The 23,291-nt window shown below is 39.1% G+C and overlaps 2 protein-coding genes and 1 pseudogene across 2 annotated transcripts; 1 reads left to right on the plus strand and 2 right to left on the minus strand.

Annotated features, from left to right (window-relative positions):
• On the minus strand, positions 1–1,284 carry LOC121810735. Its single transcript, XM_042211481.1, has 2 exons — positions 1,098–1,284; positions 1–1,022 (listed from the first exon to the last, which is right to left on the minus strand). Exons 1-2 carry the CDS (start codon positions 1,282–1,284, stop codon positions 1–3), a joined length of 1,209 nt encoding a protein of 402 aa, XP_042067415.1.
• An 8,392-nt stretch (positions 1,285–9,676) lies between these two features.
• Positions 9,677–10,683, minus strand: LOC121740916 (B-box domain protein 30-like). The gene is made up of 2 exons (XM_042133577.1): positions 10,060–10,683; positions 9,677–9,981 (listed from the first exon to the last, which is right to left on the minus strand). The coding sequence occupies exons 1-2, from the start codon at positions 10,423–10,425 to the stop codon at positions 9,919–9,921; spliced, it is 429 nt and encodes a 142-aa protein (XP_041989511.1). The 5' UTR covers positions 10,426–10,683; the 3' UTR covers positions 9,677–9,918.
• An 8,787-nt stretch (positions 10,684–19,470) lies between these two features.
• LOC121811096 lies at positions 19,471–22,130 on the plus strand (annotated as a pseudogene).
• Positions 22,131–23,291: the final 1,161 nt, after the last annotated feature.

Below are 23,291 nucleotides of genomic sequence, written 5' to 3' on the forward strand. Positions count from 1 at the left end.
CTACGCCGCAATTCCTACACTTGCGGGGAGCTCTCGGTTCATCTTCCTCGCGGACATCCATTTGATTAAGAATCCTCTTTGTTCTGCCTCGTCCGCACTTTCGAGGAAGCAACTGCTCAGGATACACAATTTCCATCCAGGTTTAGCCCAATAGTCTTCGTGTCTTGGTGCGTGAAATGGGCCACCAGAGTACTGTGCTTCCCATGTAGCTTTGTGGTTGTGTTTATCAATGAGCTCAAACATAGCGTTACCTCTATATCTAGCAACGACGCACGCATGTGAACAAGGAACTCTCCACATCTGCCACTTCCCACAAGTGCACTTTGAATCCAAAAACTCAACCTCTTGTCTGTTATTGCCATTTGCCTGTCCATTTTCAAAACGTGGACGGCTTAGAATTTGGTAATGACCCAGTTCTCGGTCAAGTACTGAACAGTAATGTAGTTGTCCCTCCGCATCATACGCAGCAAGTTTGTCCCTCGCCCATGGGCTTAATCGACCTTCGGTATGTTGTATTTCTGTTTTTCTATCTGCCCACCATTGCACTGTTCTCCAAAATGTCAGATCAACCAAAGCTCTAATTGGCAACTCTCTTATACCTTTCAACACGCTGTTGAAGCTCTCTGACATGTTTTTCAAGGTCACCCCCCATCTCAGTTCATCATCGTAACAAAGAGACCGGTTTTCTTTTTTGGCTTTGTTGAGCTCGTGTATCGCAACAAGACTTTCCTCCCGTAGTGCACGTCGCCTTCGCATGTATTTACGTACTTGAGTTGTGACACCCAATGCCCATACCATGCCTTTCACATTAGAGCCCTTACCCTTAAGTTTCGTCAAGATATTTTTCCTCAAATAGATCAAACAAAATTTGTGGTGACATATCGGCGGCCTTTTCCATTCATCAGAACGAATCGCCTTAAGGATTCCTTTATGCTTATCCGAAATGATGCACACCTCCCTTTGGTATTTCACCACATGAATTCTTACATGATCCAAAAACCACTCCCAACTGTCGCCAGTTTCTTCATCAACAACAACATATGCAATCGGCAGGTATTTCTTGTTAGCATCAACACCACAAGCAACAAGCAACTTACCTTTAAATCTTCCTCGAAGGTGAGTCCCGTCTATTGTTAAAACTGGTTGGTACTCTTGGAAAGCATAAATAGCAGGCCCAAGTGCCCAGAAAACGTAATAGAAGACTTTGTTACATCCATGGCTCAACAACTCATTGTGCCTCCACTCAACAATTGTGCCTGCATTCCTTGACTGCAGTTCAAGCATGTAGCTTGGCAAATCGCTAAATGACTCCTCACATCCACCAAATACAATCTCTATAGCTCTTCTCCGTGCATACCATGTCTTCTTATAACTGACTACCACATGGAATCTGTCATGAACAAAATTTCTTACGGCTGCGGCTTTGTACTCGACAATTTATAGCAATTGATGGCGAATACACAAAGCAATCATTGGTGATGAAAGGTTAGCATGTCATCTATGATTTCGATGGCCTTCACAACTATGGCGTCCCACCCACTTCCTAATTTCCCACATATCATCATGCGTCCTTTGTGTAACAGACACTTCCCACGAACATTCATTCGCTTTTTCAGCGTCGGTCTTGCTGATAATAGCTACCCCATCTTCTGTCCTCCCTCCTGGATATTTGCATACGGTATGTCACCTTCTTAACTTGCTCTCAACCACCCTAAATTTAGTAAGTTCAAAATAAACTTATTAGAAACCCTTATAATATGCAAATAAACAACAAATATGGGAGCAATGTTCAAAGATTGAAGGAAACTTACCGGAATATGAAGCTACTGCCTCTGGAGTATGTTTTATGCAAATTAGAGACGCATGAGCCTCATGCGTCTCTCCCTAAGACGCATGATGCTCATACGTCGTCCGTAAATTAAAAAAAAAGCGACGCATGAGGGGGGGTGTGTCTCTCCCTAAGACGCATAAGCGTTGTGCGTCTTTAAAAATATCAAAAAATTGAACGACGCATGTTCCTCATGCGTCTTTATGAAAGACACATCTCCGTGATGCGTCTCATTAAAAGGAGACGCATGAGGGTTATGCGTCTCTCCCAAAGCCGGAAGAAAAAAACTCCAGTACAGTTATGGAATCTAAATTTTAGTCTAGAACAAGAAAAGAAATACCCCCTCATGGTACCAACCAAAGTATTGAACAATATTTATGCTTACTATGATCTTACACCAAAATTTAAGTTGTGTGTTGATTCTACTGAATTGGGATTTCATTTATTTCTGAATGATGAATTACACGCTAATTCCCTCATTATATAAGAGTAGGAGATGTATTTACAATGGAAGAAAATAAAGAAAATAATACTCTTAAAATTAGGGGTGGCACGGTACGGTATACCGCACCGAAAATGTCATACCGCATACCGTACCGTAAATTGCAGTATGAGAAAATGTCATACCTATACCTTACTTTATTTTTCAGTATACCGCATTGCGGTATACCAAAAATTCGGTATGTTAATATTTGAAAACCTTTACCTTACCGACATTGCGGTATACCGTACCGTGTTGCGGTATACCGCAAATCATACCTGTTTGACTTATAAAATATTGAAAATAACATTTTATCTATCTAGAAAATGTCCAAAATATAAAATTCCATCACAATCAAACATAATTCATGTCATTCAAAAATCAAAACATAGTTCATACATTCAAAACATATTTCATCAATATTCATACAACTTCCAAAAGGTTAAATAACATGGTTTGGGTAGAGAAAGTGATGCTTGAGCTTCAAAGAAGATGCCATTCCATAATGCATCAATCATCAGTTCATCATCAACACCTGTTCGAGAATAAACAACAAACATGGAAAGCTCATATCAGAAAGATAAATACCAAAGCATTGATAGAAAACATGAAGCATAACATACTACTCTTCTCAAGCTTATATCAGAAAGATAAATTGGCTTTTCTCAAGCTCATTCAAGACCTATCTCTTCATTTTTAGCACAAGATCCTGGTCAGTTCCTTGGAACTAATATCCATTTAATGAAAAATCAACACCGACTCACAAAGATCATCACCCATCTAATTACAAGCTGATTTCAGACTGTAACAACTCACAAAGGCTGATTTCAAATTTCAGTTACTAATCAAAATCATTAGATTTCAGTTATGATTTAAAATTGCATAAATACCTTGACAAACCATAAGTGCTTGTGAACTGTGATAGGCAAAGGATTAGCTCAAGTAGGAGGTGTCACTTGAGAAGCATATTGGCCCATGTTTTGATCTACAAAAGAAACACAAAAGGATAATTAACATCTATAAGGATATAAAGCTAATAATTTATACTAAAGAGTAAAGCAACATACTCTTTTCAATTTCTTCAATACCTCTAGGCGTAACTAAAATGGAAGAAACAATAAATAAAGCACACACTGCCATTAAATCAACTACAAAAAAAAAGTTTTTTGCTCTTCCATTCAATAAACCTTGTCTACAAAACTGAAGAATCATTAAATCAAGTACAAAAGGAGAAATTTTGTACAAGTTTATAGCAGCAACAGCCAACAACACATACCCACTTCACACCCATTAATTCATTCCTAAATCCCAACAAACAACCCATTGAATTAGACAAAATCATGAAAATGGATAAAAATTAAATTCACTATCAATTATGTATAATACTTACCAATTAGGGTGCGGACGGCGGTGGACAGAGTGGTGCGGCGGTGTGGTGCGGCAGAGTGGTGGTGGAATGGTGCGGAGGAGTGGTGGTGGTGGAGTGCTGCTGCGGTGTGAATGGAGAATTGAGAATCTGAGATTAAGAATTAGGGTTAATTAATAATGCTTTACGCCTCTAATGACTAATCTTTCTTTAGTTTTGAAAATATAAATATTATAATTTTATAAATAATAAATATATTAAATATTATAATTTTATAAATAATAAATATATTAAATATATGTAATTATTAACGGTATATACCGCAAAATTACGGTATATATACCATAATTTTGCGGTATATACCGTAATTGCGGTATAATGCGATATGATGCGGTATACCGCGGTATATGCAAAATTCATACCTTTGTCGTACCTTAATCTAACGGTAAGGTATCATACCGTACCGAAAAATGCAGTATACCGAAAATGCGGTATTTTCGGTATTTTTTCGGTACGGTAAGTGCGGTATTTCAGTATATTTTGCCAGCCCTACTTAAAATAGCTGATTCTACAAATCTTCATTATGATCTCTTCATATCTTCTAGATTATTCTGTAGTATATTCAACACTCCCCCTCAAGTTAAGTGACGGGATTCCCGATACTTAACTTGCTAAGAACATTCAGAAAACTTTTGGTGCTCACCACTTTTGTTAAGATTTCTGGAACTTGATCTTCAGATTTCATGAACGGGAATGCCACAATTCCAGCTTCGATATTTTCTTTAATGAAATGTCGATCAACTTCCACGTGCTTGGTTTTGTCGTGTTGAACCGGATTTTCTGAAATACCGATCGCTGCATTATTGTCGCAAAAGAGTGGACAAGTCTTCTGTGACACCAATCCCAGTTCCTTCATTAGTCTTCTCAACCATAAGACTTAAGTTAATCCACTTTTAATTCCTCTGAATTCTGCTTCTGCACTAGATAATGCAACTACCTTTTGTTTCTTGTTCTTCCAAGTAACTAAATTTCCACCGACAAAGGTGAAATATCCCGTTGTGGATAGTCTATCAATCAGATTTCCTGCTCAGTCCGCATCTGTGTAGCCATGAATTTCCAAGTGGTTATTTTTCCTGAACATAATTCTGTGATCAAAGGATCCTTCAAATATCTCACGATTCTCACTGCTGCCTAAAGATGGTCAACTTGTGGTCGGTGCATGAATTGACTTACCACACTCACCGCATATGCTATATCTGGTCTGATATGTGACAAGTAGATCAACTTCCCAACTAGATGTTGATATATTCCGCGATCCGCCAACGGTGCTCATTCGGTTATCTGAAGGTCATGATTCTGAGTTATGGGGGTTTCTGCAGGCTTGCGGTCTATCATCCCTGCCTCTGCCAGTAGATCCAAGATGTACTTCTTCTGGTTGATGAAGATGCGTTGTGGTGATCTTAACACTTCAACTCCCAGGAAGTACTTCAGGTTTCCCAAGTCTTTCATCTTGAATTCTGAAGCCAAATTTACTTTCAACCTTTCTATCTCCTCCAAATCATCTCCAGTGATGATCATATCATCCACATAAATTATCAAGCACGTAATTTTTTCTCCATTCCTCTTGGTAAACAGTGTATGATCAGCACAGCTCTGACAGTAGTCATGTTTCTTCATTGCCTCAGTGAACCTCCCGAACCAAGCTTTGGAGACTGCTTGAGTCCATAGAGGGTTTTCTTTAGCTTACATACTTCTCCATTGCTGAATTCTCCTGAAAAACCTGGTGGAACCTCCATATACACTTCTTTATGTAACTCACCATGAAGAAAGGTATTGGTCACATCAAGTTGGTGTAGCGGCCAATCCTTGTTTGCTGCGATGGACAATAGGACTCGCACGGTGTTCATCTTTGCTACTGGGGAGAATATTTTAGAGTAATCTACTCTGAGTATACCCTTTTACAACGAGACGAGCTTTATACCTTTCAATGCTTCCATCCGGTCTTCGTTTGATTGTGAACACCCACCTACATCCCACTGGTCTCTTTCCTTCAGGAAGTTGGCATTTTTCCCATGTGTTGTTTCGAGCTAATGCTTTCATTTGAAGTTTCATTGCTTCCCTCCAGTGCTTACTCTTCCAAGCTTGCTCCACTGTCTGTGGGATTTCATTTTCCTCGTAAAGTGCTTTCTCGAAGGCTCGAGCCATTTTTGTCAAGTTAGCTCTGGCTACACTTCCAACTAAGTATCGAGACCGGGTGCTGTTCTTCTCAGGGGAGTATCGTTTGGGTGGGATCCCACGATTACTCCGTGGTGGCATGATATATCCACCGGTGTCCCCATCTATAGCATTTGATTCTGTATCACCGGGCTCAGATGTAACAAAATTATCTCTAGGGTTAGTAACATTTACCTCGGATACCGTGGGAGCGTCAAATGTTGCACTAGGTTCCACGGGTGCATATGTAGGTGAGACCCGCTCGGCGACAGTATGCACTGACTCTGGTGGAACCGTAGTGGGAGTATGATTGTTTGGCATAGGAAAGTACATGGGTAACCAACTTAACGGGTCAACAGAGTCTTCTGGTTTCTCCCCCTGACTGGTAAGTTGGGTATCATAGAAGAATTCAGATTCCAAAAAATCACAGTTCATAGTTGTAAAAAACTGCCGAGTTTTTAGATTATAACACCTATATCCTTGTTGATTTATCCCATACCCAAGGAAAACACATTTAATTGCATATGGGGATAATTTAGAACGCTCATGCTTAGGAATATGGACAAACACAGAACTTCCAAAAACACGAGCAAAGAGGGAAAGGGCTGCAGGTACTTTGGTAAGTGTGGATAATTCAAAGATTGGGGATTTAAGGTTTAGGATCCGAGTAGGAAGACGATTCAACAAATAAACAGATGTGGCTACAGCTTCTGGCCAGAAATACTTGGGGACTTTTGATTCAAGAAGAAACGCCCTAGTCATTTCTAAGACAACTCTATTTTTTCGCTCGGCAACACCATTTTGTTCGGGGGTATAAGCACAAGATGTTTGATGTATAAGGACTTTTTCAACAGAAAACTGTTTCATGTGGGTATTAACACATTCCCCCATTGTCAGATCTGAGAATCTTGATTTTTGACTGACTGGGTTTGAATCATGGTGTAAAATTCACTGAATTTGGAGAAAACATCAGATTTATTTTTAAGAAAATACACCCATGACATCCGTGTGCAATCATCAATGAATAAAACAAAATACCTTATTCCGTTACCCCCAACGACAGGAGAAGGAACCCAAACATCATAATGCATTAAAGAAAAACTGAGTCAACTCTAGTAGTACTGGGTTTAAAGGAATGTATGTAGCTTTTTGCCAAAACACAAGTCTCGCAACTAATAGAATGATGTTTAGCAAAATGAGGAAATAAAATTTGCAGATAACTGAATGATGGATGTCCTAACCGCCTATGCCACAACCATGTCTCCCGTTCCGTAGTTCCGTGAGCCAGCATTGTCCTGCCAGTTTGAGCCACCTCATCCACATAGTATAGTCTATGGCGTTCAGTACCACGCCCAATAATCGCTCCCGTTCGGATATCCTGCAGAAAACAAAACTTGGGATGCATCAGAAGCGTACAATTGAATTCCCGGGTAACATGACTGATAGACATCAATTTTTGGGTGAGAGATGGCACATGGAGACAATTTGACACCTTCAGAGTGGGAGATATTTGGACAGTACCAGCACCCTCTACCTTAGATATTTCCCCACTTGTTGTCTCCACTTGGTTCCGTCTAGACTTATGTAAACTCACAATATCATTTTTATCATACGTCATTGTATCAGTCGCCCCACAATCAAAGATCCACTCTTTATCTTTTTTCCGGCTAACATCACTCACAACTTGACATGACACAACAATATCAGATTCAGAGTCATTTTCTAACACAGAAAAACGATTACTACAAGCAATATCATCAAGTAATTTTTTTCTAGGCTTATTCTGCAAATAATCAGGGCTGGAACTACATTTAGTCAATTGTGGGGGGCCATTTTCTAAATATGTACAAGTCTAGGGGGTGACAGGAAAAACATGGGGTGAATTTAGCAAATTTTGTAAAGAAGAAGGGTTTGGGACAAAATGCCCAAACCCTTTACCTTCGTGAGATCCGCCATTCACAAATGAAGCTCTAGTCGTTGCCTCCTCTGCACCGGAGGTCGTCGCCTGCCCAGCCCACCAGCCAGTCGTGCCAGGTGTCTCCTTCTGTCGGCCGCCCACACCTCCGGGGACCTCCTGATTGCCCGCCGGTGGGTTTTCTCGTCGTGGTTCATTCTCCTGCCCGACAACAACTAGTCCTCTCGCCATTGATTTTCCCTTGTGTCCGTCTTCCCACCAGTCCGGGAATCCGACCACATGGAAGCAAGTCTCCTTGGTGTGTTTGGGCATTCCGCAGTGCGAGCAAATCAATTTCGATTTGTCGATTTTGGTTTTGTTGAAGGAGGGCCCCCAATTGGATGACTGAGATGCTCTGTGCGGCGGCGGTGGTGGGAACGCCGGCGGTTTTGGGCGGTGGAGTTGGGATGGTGGCGCCGATGAGCCGTCATATCGGACCCCGAAGCCTGACCTGATGCCTGCTGGGTTCAACTCCGACTTCCAGATGTGCGTGCGGCTTTCTTCCTGTTTCACAATGCCTAAAGCTGACTCGCCGATCGGCTCCGGCGTCTCCTTCAGCAATTCCAGCAATTCCCAGCGGAGTCTGTCATAGCGGTCGTCCAATCCCCTCAAAAATTGGTACAACTTCTTGGTCTCGTTTTCTTTGTAATATGTAACTGGCCCTTTTTCGCAACAGGTATACGGACAGGGCTTGCTTGGTCAGTTATTTTTTCCGGTTTCAGCCCAGATATACTGCTGGGTCAGTTAAATTTGACCCACAGTCGGCGACCCGCTCTGATACCACGATAGAAATCCATGGGTTCCATCCTAAAACCAATTGGTGATAGGAGGAGTGACCCATTAGAATTATATAGTGGTTTCAAGTCCATGTAAACACCTACATGGAATAATTATTTTTATATCTAGTTTCAATTGCCAACAAGTTGATTTTCAACTACTCAAATCTATAGTATAGGACCATGGTTGTTTTATAGCCAGATAACCGCGCAAAGCACATTTACGCATAGCAACTGATCTAGAAGAGTGATAACAAGGCCATGGTTGTTTTAGTTTTTCAACTTTGGTTAATTGATAGTTGTAGCTGATAAATATTGGTGGATGGTTAACATGTATCCGAAGGGAAAAATTGAAAAGTTTCCCTACATTCTAAAACAGTATCAACTATCAAGTGAAGAAGCTAGAAAAGGAATCAATTGGACCAAGTTATGTAGACTTATTGATCAACCACCAAATAACAATGCCTCATCACCACACATTGTGAATGTGATCCGCCACAATTTGTTGCTCCCAATACAAAATCTATATATTTTTCCCCTATTTCTCTCTCTAGACCCCATTATGGGATTCTTTGCCATCACTGAATCTCCATTACATCATATTACTTGAGAATAATATTATTGAACTATTATAATCAACTTGTTAATTGTACAACATTTAGGGTGCAAATGGGATGTTGTGTCGCATAACTAAATGTTGTAATCTGATTCTCCAATTTCTTAAACTGCTTAACAGCCGGGGATGGGAAGGTGGGGACGGCACGCAACCATGGGCTCTAACAACATTATATTCTTTAGTATACCAATCCCAACATATTAACCTTAATGAAATGTCTAATATATCCGTTCTTATCAATTTTGTTCACTGGTACAAAGCAGAATCGACAGGTGTAGGATGATCAGAAATCGAGTAGAAATAAGGAGGGCAGGTTCATGAACATTTCCAGTTTCAACTGGCTTGGCATGGCATGCTTGATGTTGAAGCTTTAAATAGTCATCAATTTAGAACCGTTGAAAACTTTCTCCATCCTCATTTGTTGGTTACACGTGGAGTTTTGTTTCCTCATTTGTCTTATTGAAACACACATGCGACTCACACTTTTGAAAGTCAGATTTCTTGAACAATGTGAGTGAGAATTTAAACTCGAACATTAACCATATCATTAAACTGCTAAATAAGTACAATCTGGTGGCTGCTCTAAATTATTAGTACAAGTGAGTAATACACATGACTAACTGTGATTCATTAAGGTCACATGGCACTACAACCCTTGAAGCTGTTGTTGTCTTCATCTTATGCTATTGCCACATCCTCGATCTCATCCTTTTAGCATTGTTCTTCTCTTCCCCACTTTCGCTTACCTGACCAACGGAAAAGACTAAAACTATAACAGAGTTTGATGAAATGCAGGATTTGAAGAGAGTTCAATGCATACATACATCATAAGAAGTTGTAGGTCTGGATGATAAGTCATCTCTTGTGGTGAAAGAGGAAGAAGTAGAAGAAGCCGAAGACGGTGGTAAAGACAAAGGGACAACTTGGATTTCCTCATTACTGTCATCATCCTCATCGGTGGCGGTGCGATTGATACACGCCTCACAGACGGAAAAAGTGGGGCCGAGTTTGGTACCAGAGCCGGACCATGGGGTTGGAGACTGGCAGGCATGGCAGAGAAGAGTTCTTGAGTGTTTGGCCACTAGGAAGTTTGCTGTGTGCACCCTCAAATCACAATCCCAGCACAGACTTGCTTCGTCGGATTCACAGTACATTCTTGCGACCTTGTTGCAAAGCTCGCATTTCTTCATTTCTTCTCTTTTAAAAACTGAAAATCCAGATGCATGAACACACTAGTACTATGCTTTTCAAGCCTTGTTTTATACTACAACTTCCCTAATATCGCGGCTAAAACAGAGGAAGAAAAAAAAAACTGGGAATGGAATTGGATAAATATTGGGGAAATATTAGATGCAAGTTGGACACTAATTTATTAGGTAGCAAGTTGTTTTGTGCGTTTGTGGGGATTTCAGGGGGATGTTTAGACATAGAGTTGCCCCACATTGTTTGCAAGGAAAGAGTGGTTTAAATTGGTCTCATTTTTTTTTTTTTTTGTCTTTTTAGGTTGCTTCATCGAAGGGGGCCGTGACATAGTTGTATATTTATGGAGTTTGATTCACGATGAATGGGATTAAGTAATATTGTAAGTATGATACAGATATAAATATTTATGAGAAATTCTCTTGCAAGAAAAGTGCAGTTTGAGTTATTTTTTGTAAAATACTATATTACTGTAATTTGTTTCCATCATGTTGTTCAATATGAATATGTGATATATGATATGATAGCAATAGTATTTTAACTATATTTGTACTTTTGTGCATTAAATTATAGTAACATAACATGTTGATTGTTATATTAAAATAAAACTGACAACAATTTGAGAGCAAAAGATGTCAGAAATAAATGCAAGATAAAACAAATCAATGGCCATAATGTTGTGCCCGAGTGCGATTAGTGGGCCTTTTTTTATTAGGCTATGTTTTAAATTTGGGGGCCCACTCATATAATAATTCAATTCAGTACTTCATTTATCTAAGTTTTGTCGCTCTATATGATGTTAATTTTTTGTTTAACCATGTAATGTAATAATTCAAATATCATAACCAAATATTATGAACAAACAGTTGTGTTTTGAAACTGGGTATGTTGCTTTATACAGAAGAAAGAAAATTATTTGATGATAAAATTAGGATAATACGGTCAATTTTTTGGGACATTTATTTAAAAATATTCCACCATTTAGTTTAAATTGTTTCATTATGAGACTAAAATGTATTGCAAAAAAATTTCGATAATCAGGATATTGTTGTTGCAACCAAAAAATACACATTCTATTTGGTATGGCCATAATATTTGCTGGAATAGAGGAATCAAGCCCAACACTACTAGAGTGGTTGGCACCCGAGTACGCAATGCGAGGAATTTTTTCAGAAAAATCAGATATACTTCCTCTGTCACAACTAAGTTGATTCATATTCTTTTTTGGAATGTCCCAACAAAGTTAAGTCAATTTCCTTTTTCACAAAAAATAAAACATTCAATCACTCTTATTCTATTTCATCATTTACTTTACTCTCTTTTTATCTCTCTTACTTTTTTCTCTTTCCTATTTTATTTTACTTTCATTTAATTTATTCAACACAATTTCTTAATCTCCATGCTCAAAAGTTTTGTACCAATTTAGTTAGGATAAAGGAGTAATTCAGCTTTGGTTTTTTATTGTTGAAGTCTTTCATTTTAATCAATGAAGAAATTATTGTCTTGGATAACCGAGAGGAATGAGGAAGAAGACATATTGGGATTGAATTTTCTGTGTTGTATTTCATCGATGGAGCAATTCTCTTAATATAGAGGATTGACCTAATTTACACATGATAATAGAATCTCCTAATTTTGGTGCTATCAATCACACACTAATTACATGCTCCTTTCCTTTGTTACAATATTTATTTTTCATATTCTAACATAAATACAATATCATAATTTGGTTTTACCCTATATTTATATCATGCAATTACATTTACCCTTTGCCAATCCCAAACCATCGTTCAAGCTCGGGAGAATTTCCACAACGGAGTCCTTTAATTACCGAGCCCTTGCACCGCCGATCACCTCTCGATAGGAAGGATATCCTATCAATTTGGTGCTTTCATTTTGTTCCCATTCTCTCCTCCATGAATTTCAACGAGGAAATCATTTCGTCTTACCTATTTGATCGGGTAATGGCTGTCTCAAGACTCTCAACAAAATAGACAAGAGGTTGGACGAGTATGATGAGTTTCTCTCGTGTTTGTCCCGAACTCAGCCCTAACATATGAACAAATAATATTGACCCCAAAATGAAATGGAATAGAAAAACGGAAAAGGGACAGAAAATATAACGGAAAAGGTAAGGAAAATAATAAGAATAAGCAAATATGAAATGGGAATTGCGATTACCTTCTTGTAATAACAAATTATTAGGTTAAGTTGTGAGAACATGAGTCATGTACTGCATAATGTTTTAATTAGTAACCGTTGGAATATAATATATAGGTAAATTACAATTGAGGTATGTCCGCACATATCTTCATGAAAGTATGATAATTATTGATAAGTGTCTATTTATATCGACATTCTTAAATCGTGTATTTAATTATTCTACAAATATGAAAGAAAAAGAAATGTAAACGTAAATACTCAGTTAAAAAGATGAAGAGGCGAACAGAACGTTTCCTATTTATTTCAATTTTGGGCAGCTGAAATCTTGTTTAGTGCTGCCTTCAAGTTTGAAAATTATGGTATACTGGATTTAGTTATAATAACATTCAAGTTGCAGCGTGAACAGTAGACGACAACAATCTAGGGACGCATATATATGATATGCTATTAATATTTAATTTCATAACTTATATTCTTGAATATGCTTTTTATTTCTGCAGATAGAGAATTAGTCAATATTTATTCAGTTTTTGTTTTGAAAACTTCCGACTATCAATAATTAATTGTTTTTTTATTTTCTTGAACGGCGTCATCAGTGCTCTTATTTTATATGGTAGCGGGTCATAGGTTGATATAATTATGTCATATACTACCAATTACTGCTTATTTTGATATTTTTCCTTATCCACTAGTTTATCTAATTAGGTTGATAGTTGGAGGAGCTGATGGTATTGGTAAGCACAATTCTATAGTTTAACCTGTCATTATCTTGTGCCTTTAAATTCAACTCAAACAAAGGGGTTGGTACGATCCTCTATATCTTAGAAAATCACAATTATTTAGTTATCTTTTATTCCCCAAATCTTTTCTATATCTTTGTTTTCTTATTTAATAAGTTAGATTAGTAGTATCCTAGTATTATAAATAGGAGAACTTGTTATCATTTTATGCAATCAATGAATGAAATATTATTTTGCCCACAAGATTGTGAAATATTCTCGTAACCCTAGTTTGCCGCTGCCCGACAGAGAGACATCCGCGCACAGCAGGAGCTAGAACCGCCGCCGATCCTGTTGCAGGACGACGGAGAGATCTTGATCGCCGAGCCATACCGCCGCCGATCACCGTTGAGGAATTAAGACCTTAACAACTGGTGCTTTCATTGCGAGTTGACCCTCCCACCATCTCGAATCAAAGCTCCACTGCTGCCCGACGGAAAACATTCCGCGCACAGCACCTGCTTTGGTTGCCGAGTCCAGCCTGTCCGCCGAGCTCTAGCCGCCGGACAATCCTACTTCTGCAAAGCCCGACGGGAAGGATTCTTGCGTGCCGCGTTGAAGTCAGACCATTATCCATAACCCATACCTCACCACCCAAAAGAAAAGAGTGACCCTCTTCGTCCAATTTATTCAAAAAAAAGGAAGAAAATCACCAAACAGAAGCTTCCCCCTTCCTTCGTAGAAAACATCCTATCTTCAGTCCGTTAACATGTCATACGACTATGCCGGCTATCACCGTTATCAACGCTTGTCCTATGATCAGCCACCACCCAGGTACAGGCGTGAACCCTACGGTCCGCCGCAACCTCACCGAATGGGGTCTGTCCAGACGCGCCACCCCACTTGTTGGGATCCGCCCCGACAACGAACCGATAACTGTTATCCACCACCGTATCGTGATCTAGGTATGGTCCCAGATTCATACGTCGAGCCGCGAAACTCCTACGCCCGATATCGCCCGTGGCAGCCTCAATATCACCCTCGTCCAGCCACCAAAGCGGAGGATCCGATTAACGCAAAGTTAGACCGCTTATTGGAAGCATGTGACAAGATAGAAACTTGGTTTGATGCCACAAATCGCCGGTTTAGCAAATTCCGAACGTTACCGCAGCCCGAGCCGATCTTGATCAGCCCCATGTTGCTGCACCACTCCGAAAGATGGCATATCCTCCATCAAGAAATAATGAGGCTTCTTTTGGGCCTTTGCGTTTAGTCCCCAATGAATCAACGACTCCACCATGCCACCGTACCAAATCCGATCAAACCCCAGCGTGTCAGCCTTCGTGTTGGGAACCCCCTCTAATGGCCACCCCTGCTGTAGACCAGATCCACCAACCCTACCAGCCGCCACTGCCGCTGCCGCGATCAAATCACCCGCTGCAGTCGAGTCCAGCACAGCCCTTGGAGCTGCCGCCCTACTCCACTCCAGGCCCTCTCCAACCCTTGCAACCGCTACCAAAGACAGCTCCATTGTTGGCCTCTAATCGTCTTCCGCAAGCTGCTGTCCCAAGCTCGAGGCCAAAGGAGTGGCAAATGAATATGTAAAAGGCTGGTGAGTATGGTTTGATAAATTAAGTTGTGCCTTGTTCTCGTGATGTTGTGGGAGAAAAGAACATTGTTGAAGATAAATGGAAAGAGAATGGGATGGGACCGAAGGGTTTAGTTGAGAGTAAAGACGATAAAGATAGTGACATACTTAAGATGATCGAAATGATCACCGTGCGCGTATTCGATTCTGGTGTATGTGTCAGTCTCAGCAATCAAACAGAAGAATTTCTTGCTCTGCAGATAGCAAAACCGGATCTACGTGATAGCAAGAAGGAGCTTCCGCATGAAGAAGTAATAAAGTGCTTGTTTGCCATGGGGACCTTTCGCATAGAGCTACCCATGCCTGCAAACCATGTTGTCTTCAATACTGCTCCGGAATTTAGTGGGGATTTGAATGTCACTGATATTACAAGCATGAATCATCGAGTACCATCGCTCGACGCCGATGCAATGTTGATTCCTCCACGAAATAACAAGCCCTGTTTGATCATTCAGGGACGTGTGGCATAGCTTTCCATTTTAGCATTGAATTTGGATGACCACATCAGTCTGCCTTCGTTGATTTTTTATGGAGGTGATGAAGGGACACGCTCAGCTGCTCGGTGTGTGTTTGATCCAGGAGGCAACGCCTCGCCAACGCTTTTGCTGTCAACTCTCGTCGCTGCTTCGTGCTTTCCATCTTGAGGACAAGACCGATTTTAACCATGAGGGAGTTGGTACGATCCTCTATATCTTAGGAAATCACAATTATTTAGTTATCTTTTATTCCCCAAATCTTTTCCATATCTTTGTTTTCTTATTCAATAAGTTAGGTTAGTAGTATCCTAGTATTATAAATAGGAGAGTTTGTTATCATTTTATGCAATCAATGAATGAAATATTATTTTGCCCACAAGATTGTGAATTATTCTCATAACCCTAGTTTGCCGCTGCCCGACGGAGAGACATCCGCGCACAGCAAGAGCTAGAACCGTCGCCGATCCTGTTGCAGGACGCCGGAGAGATCTTGATCGCCGAGCCATTCCGCCTCCGATCAACGTTGAGGAATTAAGACCTTAACAGGGATGAAGTATATTTTATCCTCACTCAATTCGCTAAACACTAGAATTTTTAAAAAATTTTGTGAATCTTGTTATCAAGCCACGGTAATATTTGTTCTGACGACTTGTACTAATTAACCATTTATCTGTTTATTTTGTACCTAAGTTAACTTCCATTTTGATCAATAAGATAATCTTTTATCAAAAGAAAAAATATAATACTTTGATTCATAGTCAAAGATGTACGTATCCAAGCTTATGGATTTACAAATATATGAATTTTAGATTTTAACACAAACGTGTTCGTGCAGAATCTAGGCCGCGGTTTGACGTATTTGTGGAAATATTAGGTAAGAAATTCAAATCGTCCGAAAATAAGGATAGTAAACTGCAAATCTTGCGAAAGAAAAACTTTAGCAGCCCACCAACGAATATGATGGATTATGGGTAATTACATGTTTTACATGTTTCATTACCGACGCAGGGACGGAACCAGAAATACAAATTAGCCGGTGCTGAAATTTAATAAAATTATAATAATATTTAAATAATTAAAATAATAATAATATTGAAGAAGTAATTTATAATATAACAAAAAAAGAGAGATGTAGTCAATTTATTTAATATGAGTCGTTGTTCTTTTAAAAATTAAATAAAATAAAAAAATATGATATCAAATTTAAAAATTAAAATTGTTTGAAATCTGAAAACAAGCATGATGTAGGGAAATAAAGCATTAAGTTAAATGGAGTATTAGCTCGAAATACTTTTATAAAAAGAGGTATTAGAATCAAAACTAATCTAAATTGTTATAATTTTTTTATTTCTCATTTAATTTGATTTTATGTATTTCAAGTAAGTTATTTATATACATATAATATATTATAATTCTTTTGTTTAAAGTATATCATACTATAATTTAAATGAATCCAATTAAATCTAATACAGAAAAAATTTAATGGAGTTGTTTAATTACGTGATACATTTATTTAAATAAAATAAATTAATTAGTATATCTCACTGACCAAACTTGTTTATTAACTCTTTAAATAGTAATGGGTTAATAAACTAAATCAATTTAAATTGGGGTCATGTGACCAAATTAATTAAAACCCATCTAAAAAGGCCCAATTGATCTAAACCTAATAAACACGCGCCGCCGTATCATCTTCTTCCTCCTTGTGAAAATCTACTCCGATCGGCAATTGTTTTTCTTCTTCTTTCTTCTTTGTCGATGAAATTTACTCATTCTCTCTTCTCAAAATACAACAAAAATTAAGTCTTTCATGGATATTAAATTTCTCAATATAACAGACACGACATCTGAATAGGGTAGTCATAGCTGGGTAATGAGTTCGGCTCCGGCCAAGCCTCCGCTCGAGCGGTGGCTTGGCCAACGCTATCTCTGTCCCTGTGTCTTTAATACTAATGATTAAACCATCTCATATCGCGATTACCGTCATCGTCTACTTGTCTCTGTGGGTCAGATTCTGTACAGCATAGGGCAACACTAAGGTCATCCTCATCCATGTCACTTATCCGTCTCTTAACCGTCTCATCTCTTCACTATTCATGGGCCCCACTGTACTTTTCTCCCCATCTCTTAACTAAGAGACAGCACCTGCATCCCTCCATCTCTTAATCATCTCATCCCTTAACTATTCATTCAATTTCATTTTTTATTTTTATTTCCAACAAATTCAATTAATAAAAACACACTTCATTAAATAAAATAAGATTACAAACTTAAAATTCTAAAAAAATAAAAAAACTACATTAATAAAATCCTAAAAAAAATAAAAAAATACATAATTTAAAAAATACATAATTTAAAACTCAAAGAAGCAGAAGAAAGAGTTGTCTAATGAGGATCATGTGCGTCTACTGGTTGCGCGGTAGAATCACGTGTCCTTACCCGAATAGACAACCGCTCTTGCAAAGACGGATGCACTCCACTGCGAGGCGGACTACTTGCAGTAAAGCTTCCCGGGGTTTCACGGTCGAACCAATTTCCCGCCTCAGGTCCTTCGTCGGCGTCAATCATGTTGTGCAAGATTATGCACGTATACATGATGTCGACCATATTCTCCATAAACCACGTACGAGTCGGAGCTTTGATAATGTTGAATCGAGCTTGGAGAACCCCGAACGCTCTCTCCACATCCTTGCGAGCAGCCTCTTGCTTCTGCGCAAAAGAGCTTGTTTTTCGTTTATCCCATGTTGAACGTCTTCACGAAGGTTGGCCACTTCGGATAGATGCCGTCGGCAAGATAGTACCCCATTTTATACTGGCGGTTGTTAGCGATGAAGTTGATGGCCGGCTCTTTACCATTCAAAACTTCGCTGAAGAGGTTGAATTGGTTGAGCACGTTGGCGTCGTTGTTCGATCCGGGGACCCCGAAATACGCATGCCAAATCCATAGCCGGTAGTCAGCAATGTCCTCGAGTATAACGGTGGGGTTGGTGCCTTTGTGGCCGCTCGAGTATGACCCCCTCCACGCCACAGGGCAATTCTTCCATTGCCAATGCATGCAATCGACGCTGTCAAACATACCCGGGAATCCGTGCACTTCTTCGTGAAGTCGGAGCAGAAACTGACAATCTGCAGTGCTTAGCTTCTGGAGAAATTCGTCGGTGAAGGCTGCCCGAACGCCTTTGCAGAAGTTCGTCAAATACAGTCTCCCAGTGCTTTCCCCAATGTGCAGGTATTTGTCGAACACATTCGCCGTTTGTCCAGTAGCAAGCTGACGGATTGCTGCAGTACATTTCTGGAGCGTCGTGTGACTGGGACGGCCAACGGCGTCGAACCCTTCTTGGAAATACTCTTCCCGGGCTGCTAATGTATTTGCAATATGCAGAAATAGCCGTTTTCGCATGCCAAAACGACGACGGAAGTAGGTCTCTCCTCATACCGGGTTCTCACAGAAGTAATCGCGTACCAACCTTGCGGTGGCTTCCTCCCGGTTATGATGGATGTAAATCCGGGATCGCCTTTGAGGCGGCGCGACTTCCTCATCCTCCCTACGTCGATCTTCTTCTAGAGATTCTTCCATTATTTGACGCATTTGCTCAAATGGATCCATGAATGAATTAAATATGAGAGAAGAATAATGTTTTAAAATGAAGAATTTAGAGTGTTTGAGTGAGAATAAATAGTTTTTTTATGGTGGATTAATTTGTGGGAATGATTTGATATTTATAGAAGTGATTGGGGGCTAAAAAATATCAAAAAAATAAAAAAATTTATAAAAAACGGTTATAAACGGCTAGTATATTTTTGAGATATTTTTTAAATTTTCAGATTTTTTTTCTGAATTTTAAAATAAAACAAAAAAAACACTTTGAACGGAAATAAACGATACCCACTAGCCGGGCGTCACGGACGAACCGGAGCTCGCCACATGGCCAACGCACGTGGCGAGCTGTCTCGCGCGCAGCCTCTCCGTGGCGAGACGCCCGCCGAGACGAGACCGAGATGGATGGCTGCATCGCCGTCTCGCTGTCGTCTCGGATCGAGACGCGACGTGGATGCTCTAACACATCAACCGGTTCCTGCGGAAGCAATGGCGAGTGTGGGCAGTTCAGGAGCTGCAACACGCTCGATGTGCCACTTTGCAGTTGCTTGCACGGATTTAATCAGCGAAGTCCTAGCGATTGGGAATCAGGGAACTGGAGCAGCGGCTGCCAGAGAAAGGCCGCTTTGAGTTGTGGTAACGGGACGACTACTGATAGGTTTTGGAAGCTCGAATCGATGAAGCTTTCCGGCTACACATCCCGATCACCTGTCCCGAAAGAGAAGTGTGAAGGTGTGTGTTTGGGGAATTGTTCGTGAATAGCCTATGCCTTTGACAACAGGATCGCCCTTAATCGACGTTCAGAAGGTCTCCACCTTGGGTTCCGATCTCTATATCCGCCTCTCGCAATCCGAGTTTGGTAATTTTTATTCCTCTAACACAATTATTGATTGTTTAGAAAAGGTTTCTGATTTGATTGATTTCTGTTGTTATCTCTGTGAATTGCTTGGAAATTAGGGCTTCTGTTTAATTATGCTATTGCGGTTGTTCTTTAGTTGCAGCTGCAGGTCAAAAGAAGGGCTTTCAGAAGATTTTTATAGTTTTGCCCATTGTTGGCTTCCTTGTTTTGTGTGTTTGCACTTATTTTTGTTGGAAATGGATTGCTAGGCGCAGAGGTAATGTTTGTTTGTGTAGGTAGCTAATATGTGCAAGATCTGAGTTAATTTTGCATTTTCTGGTGAATTAGGCAAGAGAGACACCGTTGAGCTTGGCAATGTGCCGGTGTCAGGATCATTTTATACCTCTACTCCAGATGTATCAAGTCGAGTTAATCTTGAAGACATACCGTTGTTTAAGTTTGAGGAGCTGGCAAATGCGACTGATAACTTCTCTGAAGCTAACAGATTAGGGAAGGGTGGTTTTGGCTCTGTCTACAAGGTAGTACTTATTTTTGTCATGGTTATTGATCTAAATGATCTCTTATCTTATGTATCAAGCTCATGGATATACAAAATCTGTAACTCTAGGGAATTTTGGCTAGTGGAAGAGAAATTGCAGTCAAGAGGCTGTAACTGCATCTGGACAAGGGATGCAAGAGTTTATGAATGAAGTGACCCTCATTTCTAAACTCCAACATAAGAATCTTGTTAGATTACTTGGGTGCTGTGCTGAGGATAGAGAGAAGATGTTGGTTTATGAATACCTGCCTAATAAAAGCTTGGAATTTTTTGTATTTGGTAAGTTCAGAATCTATTCTGTGTATAAAATATGATGCAATTTCTATTTTGGTGAACATTGTTATTCGAATTAGGATGATATTGAGCACTACTCTTTTCCACTTTGAATTCGGCTTAGATCCATCACAAGAGGTACTAGATTGGAGAAAGCGTTTCAATATTATTGAAGGTATATGTTGAGGCCTTCTTTATCTGCACAGAGATTCCAGATTGAGGATCATTCATCGAGACCTCAAACCAAGCAACATATTGTTGGACAATGATTGGAACCCAAAGATTTCGGACTTTGGCATGGCCAGAATATTTGAGGCCAAGCAAGATCATGTCAGCACAGTGAGAGTGGTGGGAACGTAGTAAGTATATTCACTGGTGGTATGAAATTTACCTAAATTAAGTCACTCAATGCAAGTTAACTTGAAGATTGATCTGCGAATGTAATTTTCTTGCAGTGGATATATGGCTCCGGAGTATGCAATGGAGGGAAGATTTTCAGAAAAATCAGACACGTTTAGCTTTGGAGTTCTAGTGCTGGAGATTGCTACTGGGAGAAGGAACACAAGGTTCTATCCTAAGGAAGGCTCTTTGAACCTTCTGGGACATGTAAGTCAAATGACAGCTACTTTGAGATAAAATTAAACTAGCTAACAGTGGTAATACCATTTCCAATCTGTATCAGCTGTGACTATCTATTTTTCTTGATAAAGTACGTTTTTGCTCGACTTGAACCATATTTGTTGCTTAATGAATGAATTCGGCACTAGTTCTTACCTACATACTCTCTGTTTAATTCAGCCATCACCAACATCTATATATGCATAAGGTGCATCACAATGGTCCACTGACATGATATTGAAACTTTAGATTTGGACAGCAAGGAATGAAAACAGTGTTGCGGATTTAATGATCCAAGAATATTGGGTTCAAGTTACCGGACAGATGTGCTGCGGTGCATACATATCGGATTATTGTGTGTTCAAGAACTTCCTAAAGACAGGCCGTCTATTTCGACTGTACTTTCAATGCTAAGCAGTGAAGTTATAGAGCTTCCTGAGCCGAAGCAATCCACGTTTTCTACCAAGTCGAGCTGCCCTGATACAGGTTCAAGTTATTCGCAGCAGAGTAAGAGTAGTGGCTCTTTGAATCATGTTACTATATCTATGGTGGACGGTCGATGATACTAGTCGATTTTATACATCAATTGTTGTAAATTGATATCTATGCAGAGTTTGTGCAGTAATGAATGTATAGGGTTGATCTTTGGCTTGGATTTCGATGCTTGCTCTGTGATTGAGGTCAGGTTAGTCAATTAGGTGTGCACCTATAAAATTTTGATGTAAACTTTAATTCTTTGTTTTTTTTCAGCTACTACTTTTGAATTAACTATGAAGTGTATATATATGTGTATTGTGCCCCAATAGCAATTTCAACACGCGTATTTTAAAAAATATGATGCAAATTAAATAAATCAATTTCATTAAAATCCAGTAAAATTTTATTTTTGCTAGGTTGGTAAATGGTAAGTACATATCGAATATGCATAGACTAATTTTATTTGAGGGGAAATTGAATTAGGAGAAGAGAGTCACAGAGAGAGAGACTTATGGGCTTGCCCATTGAGTAGCATACTGCATAGATATCCAAAATCCAACATAATGTGCTGGAATGAACTACGAATATGTTAGCATTTATTTGGTCAATCATTGTTATGTTGTGACATACTCGTAATATATAATTGTGCGTGCAATAGAATAACTATTCATTATTCATATTGCATGCGTGGATGTAGCTACTGGAGATTCTAAAATAAATCATTATTTATAGTTTGAAATGTCAACATTTTCTATCGGTTAGGGTGTCATGTAATCAGAATATCATGAACAGAATTATGATCACATTTCGGTAGTTTGTTTAGCGAATTATGTCATACATATTATATAGTACAGAATATTAGATATATTCATATGGAAAGAAATAAAGTTACGTCATATGGAAAGAAATAAAAATATGTGGAGCCTCTGTTTGAAAAATAATGAAGCCCAGAGTCCAATTGTCGGTGTGAGGGCAATAGTTGTTAGATTAGTTAGGCGTAGTCCAGTTTAAATTGTACAATAAGTTTTGACTCATTCTCCAATGAAAAGGGCAATATTTATGAAATATCACACAACTTTGATCAAATTATGATCCATATAAAAGTTTTAAAAAGTACTCCTACTCATATCATAATTTTGATATCTTTCTTAATTATCTTTTATCAATTTGGATTTGGGAAGAAACTAGTTGATATTATTGATTTTTATAAATCTGTATATCACTCCTGAAAGCAATTGCTTTAATATTAGTAGAATATAAGATTACGTTAAAATACTTTAACTTCCAAATCTTATACTCCATTGCTTAAGGGATTTGATTTCTTTTTTGCTGTTATTTTGTGAAGATGATCATAAATAGTTAAAGTGGAGAGATAGTATAGTAAGAGAGACAATAATATAGGGGAGAGTCGTATCTACATTATTATTCTCTTACTTACTTACTTTCTCTCTACTTTAACAATTTATTATCATTTTCCCCAAACACGT

This window comes from Salvia splendens, chromosome 7 (genome assembly GCF_004379255.2).
Source record: "Salvia splendens isolate huo1 chromosome 7, SspV2, whole genome shotgun sequence".
In the NCBI taxonomy this organism is placed as follows: domain Eukaryota; kingdom Viridiplantae; phylum Streptophyta; class Magnoliopsida; order Lamiales; family Lamiaceae; genus Salvia; species Salvia splendens.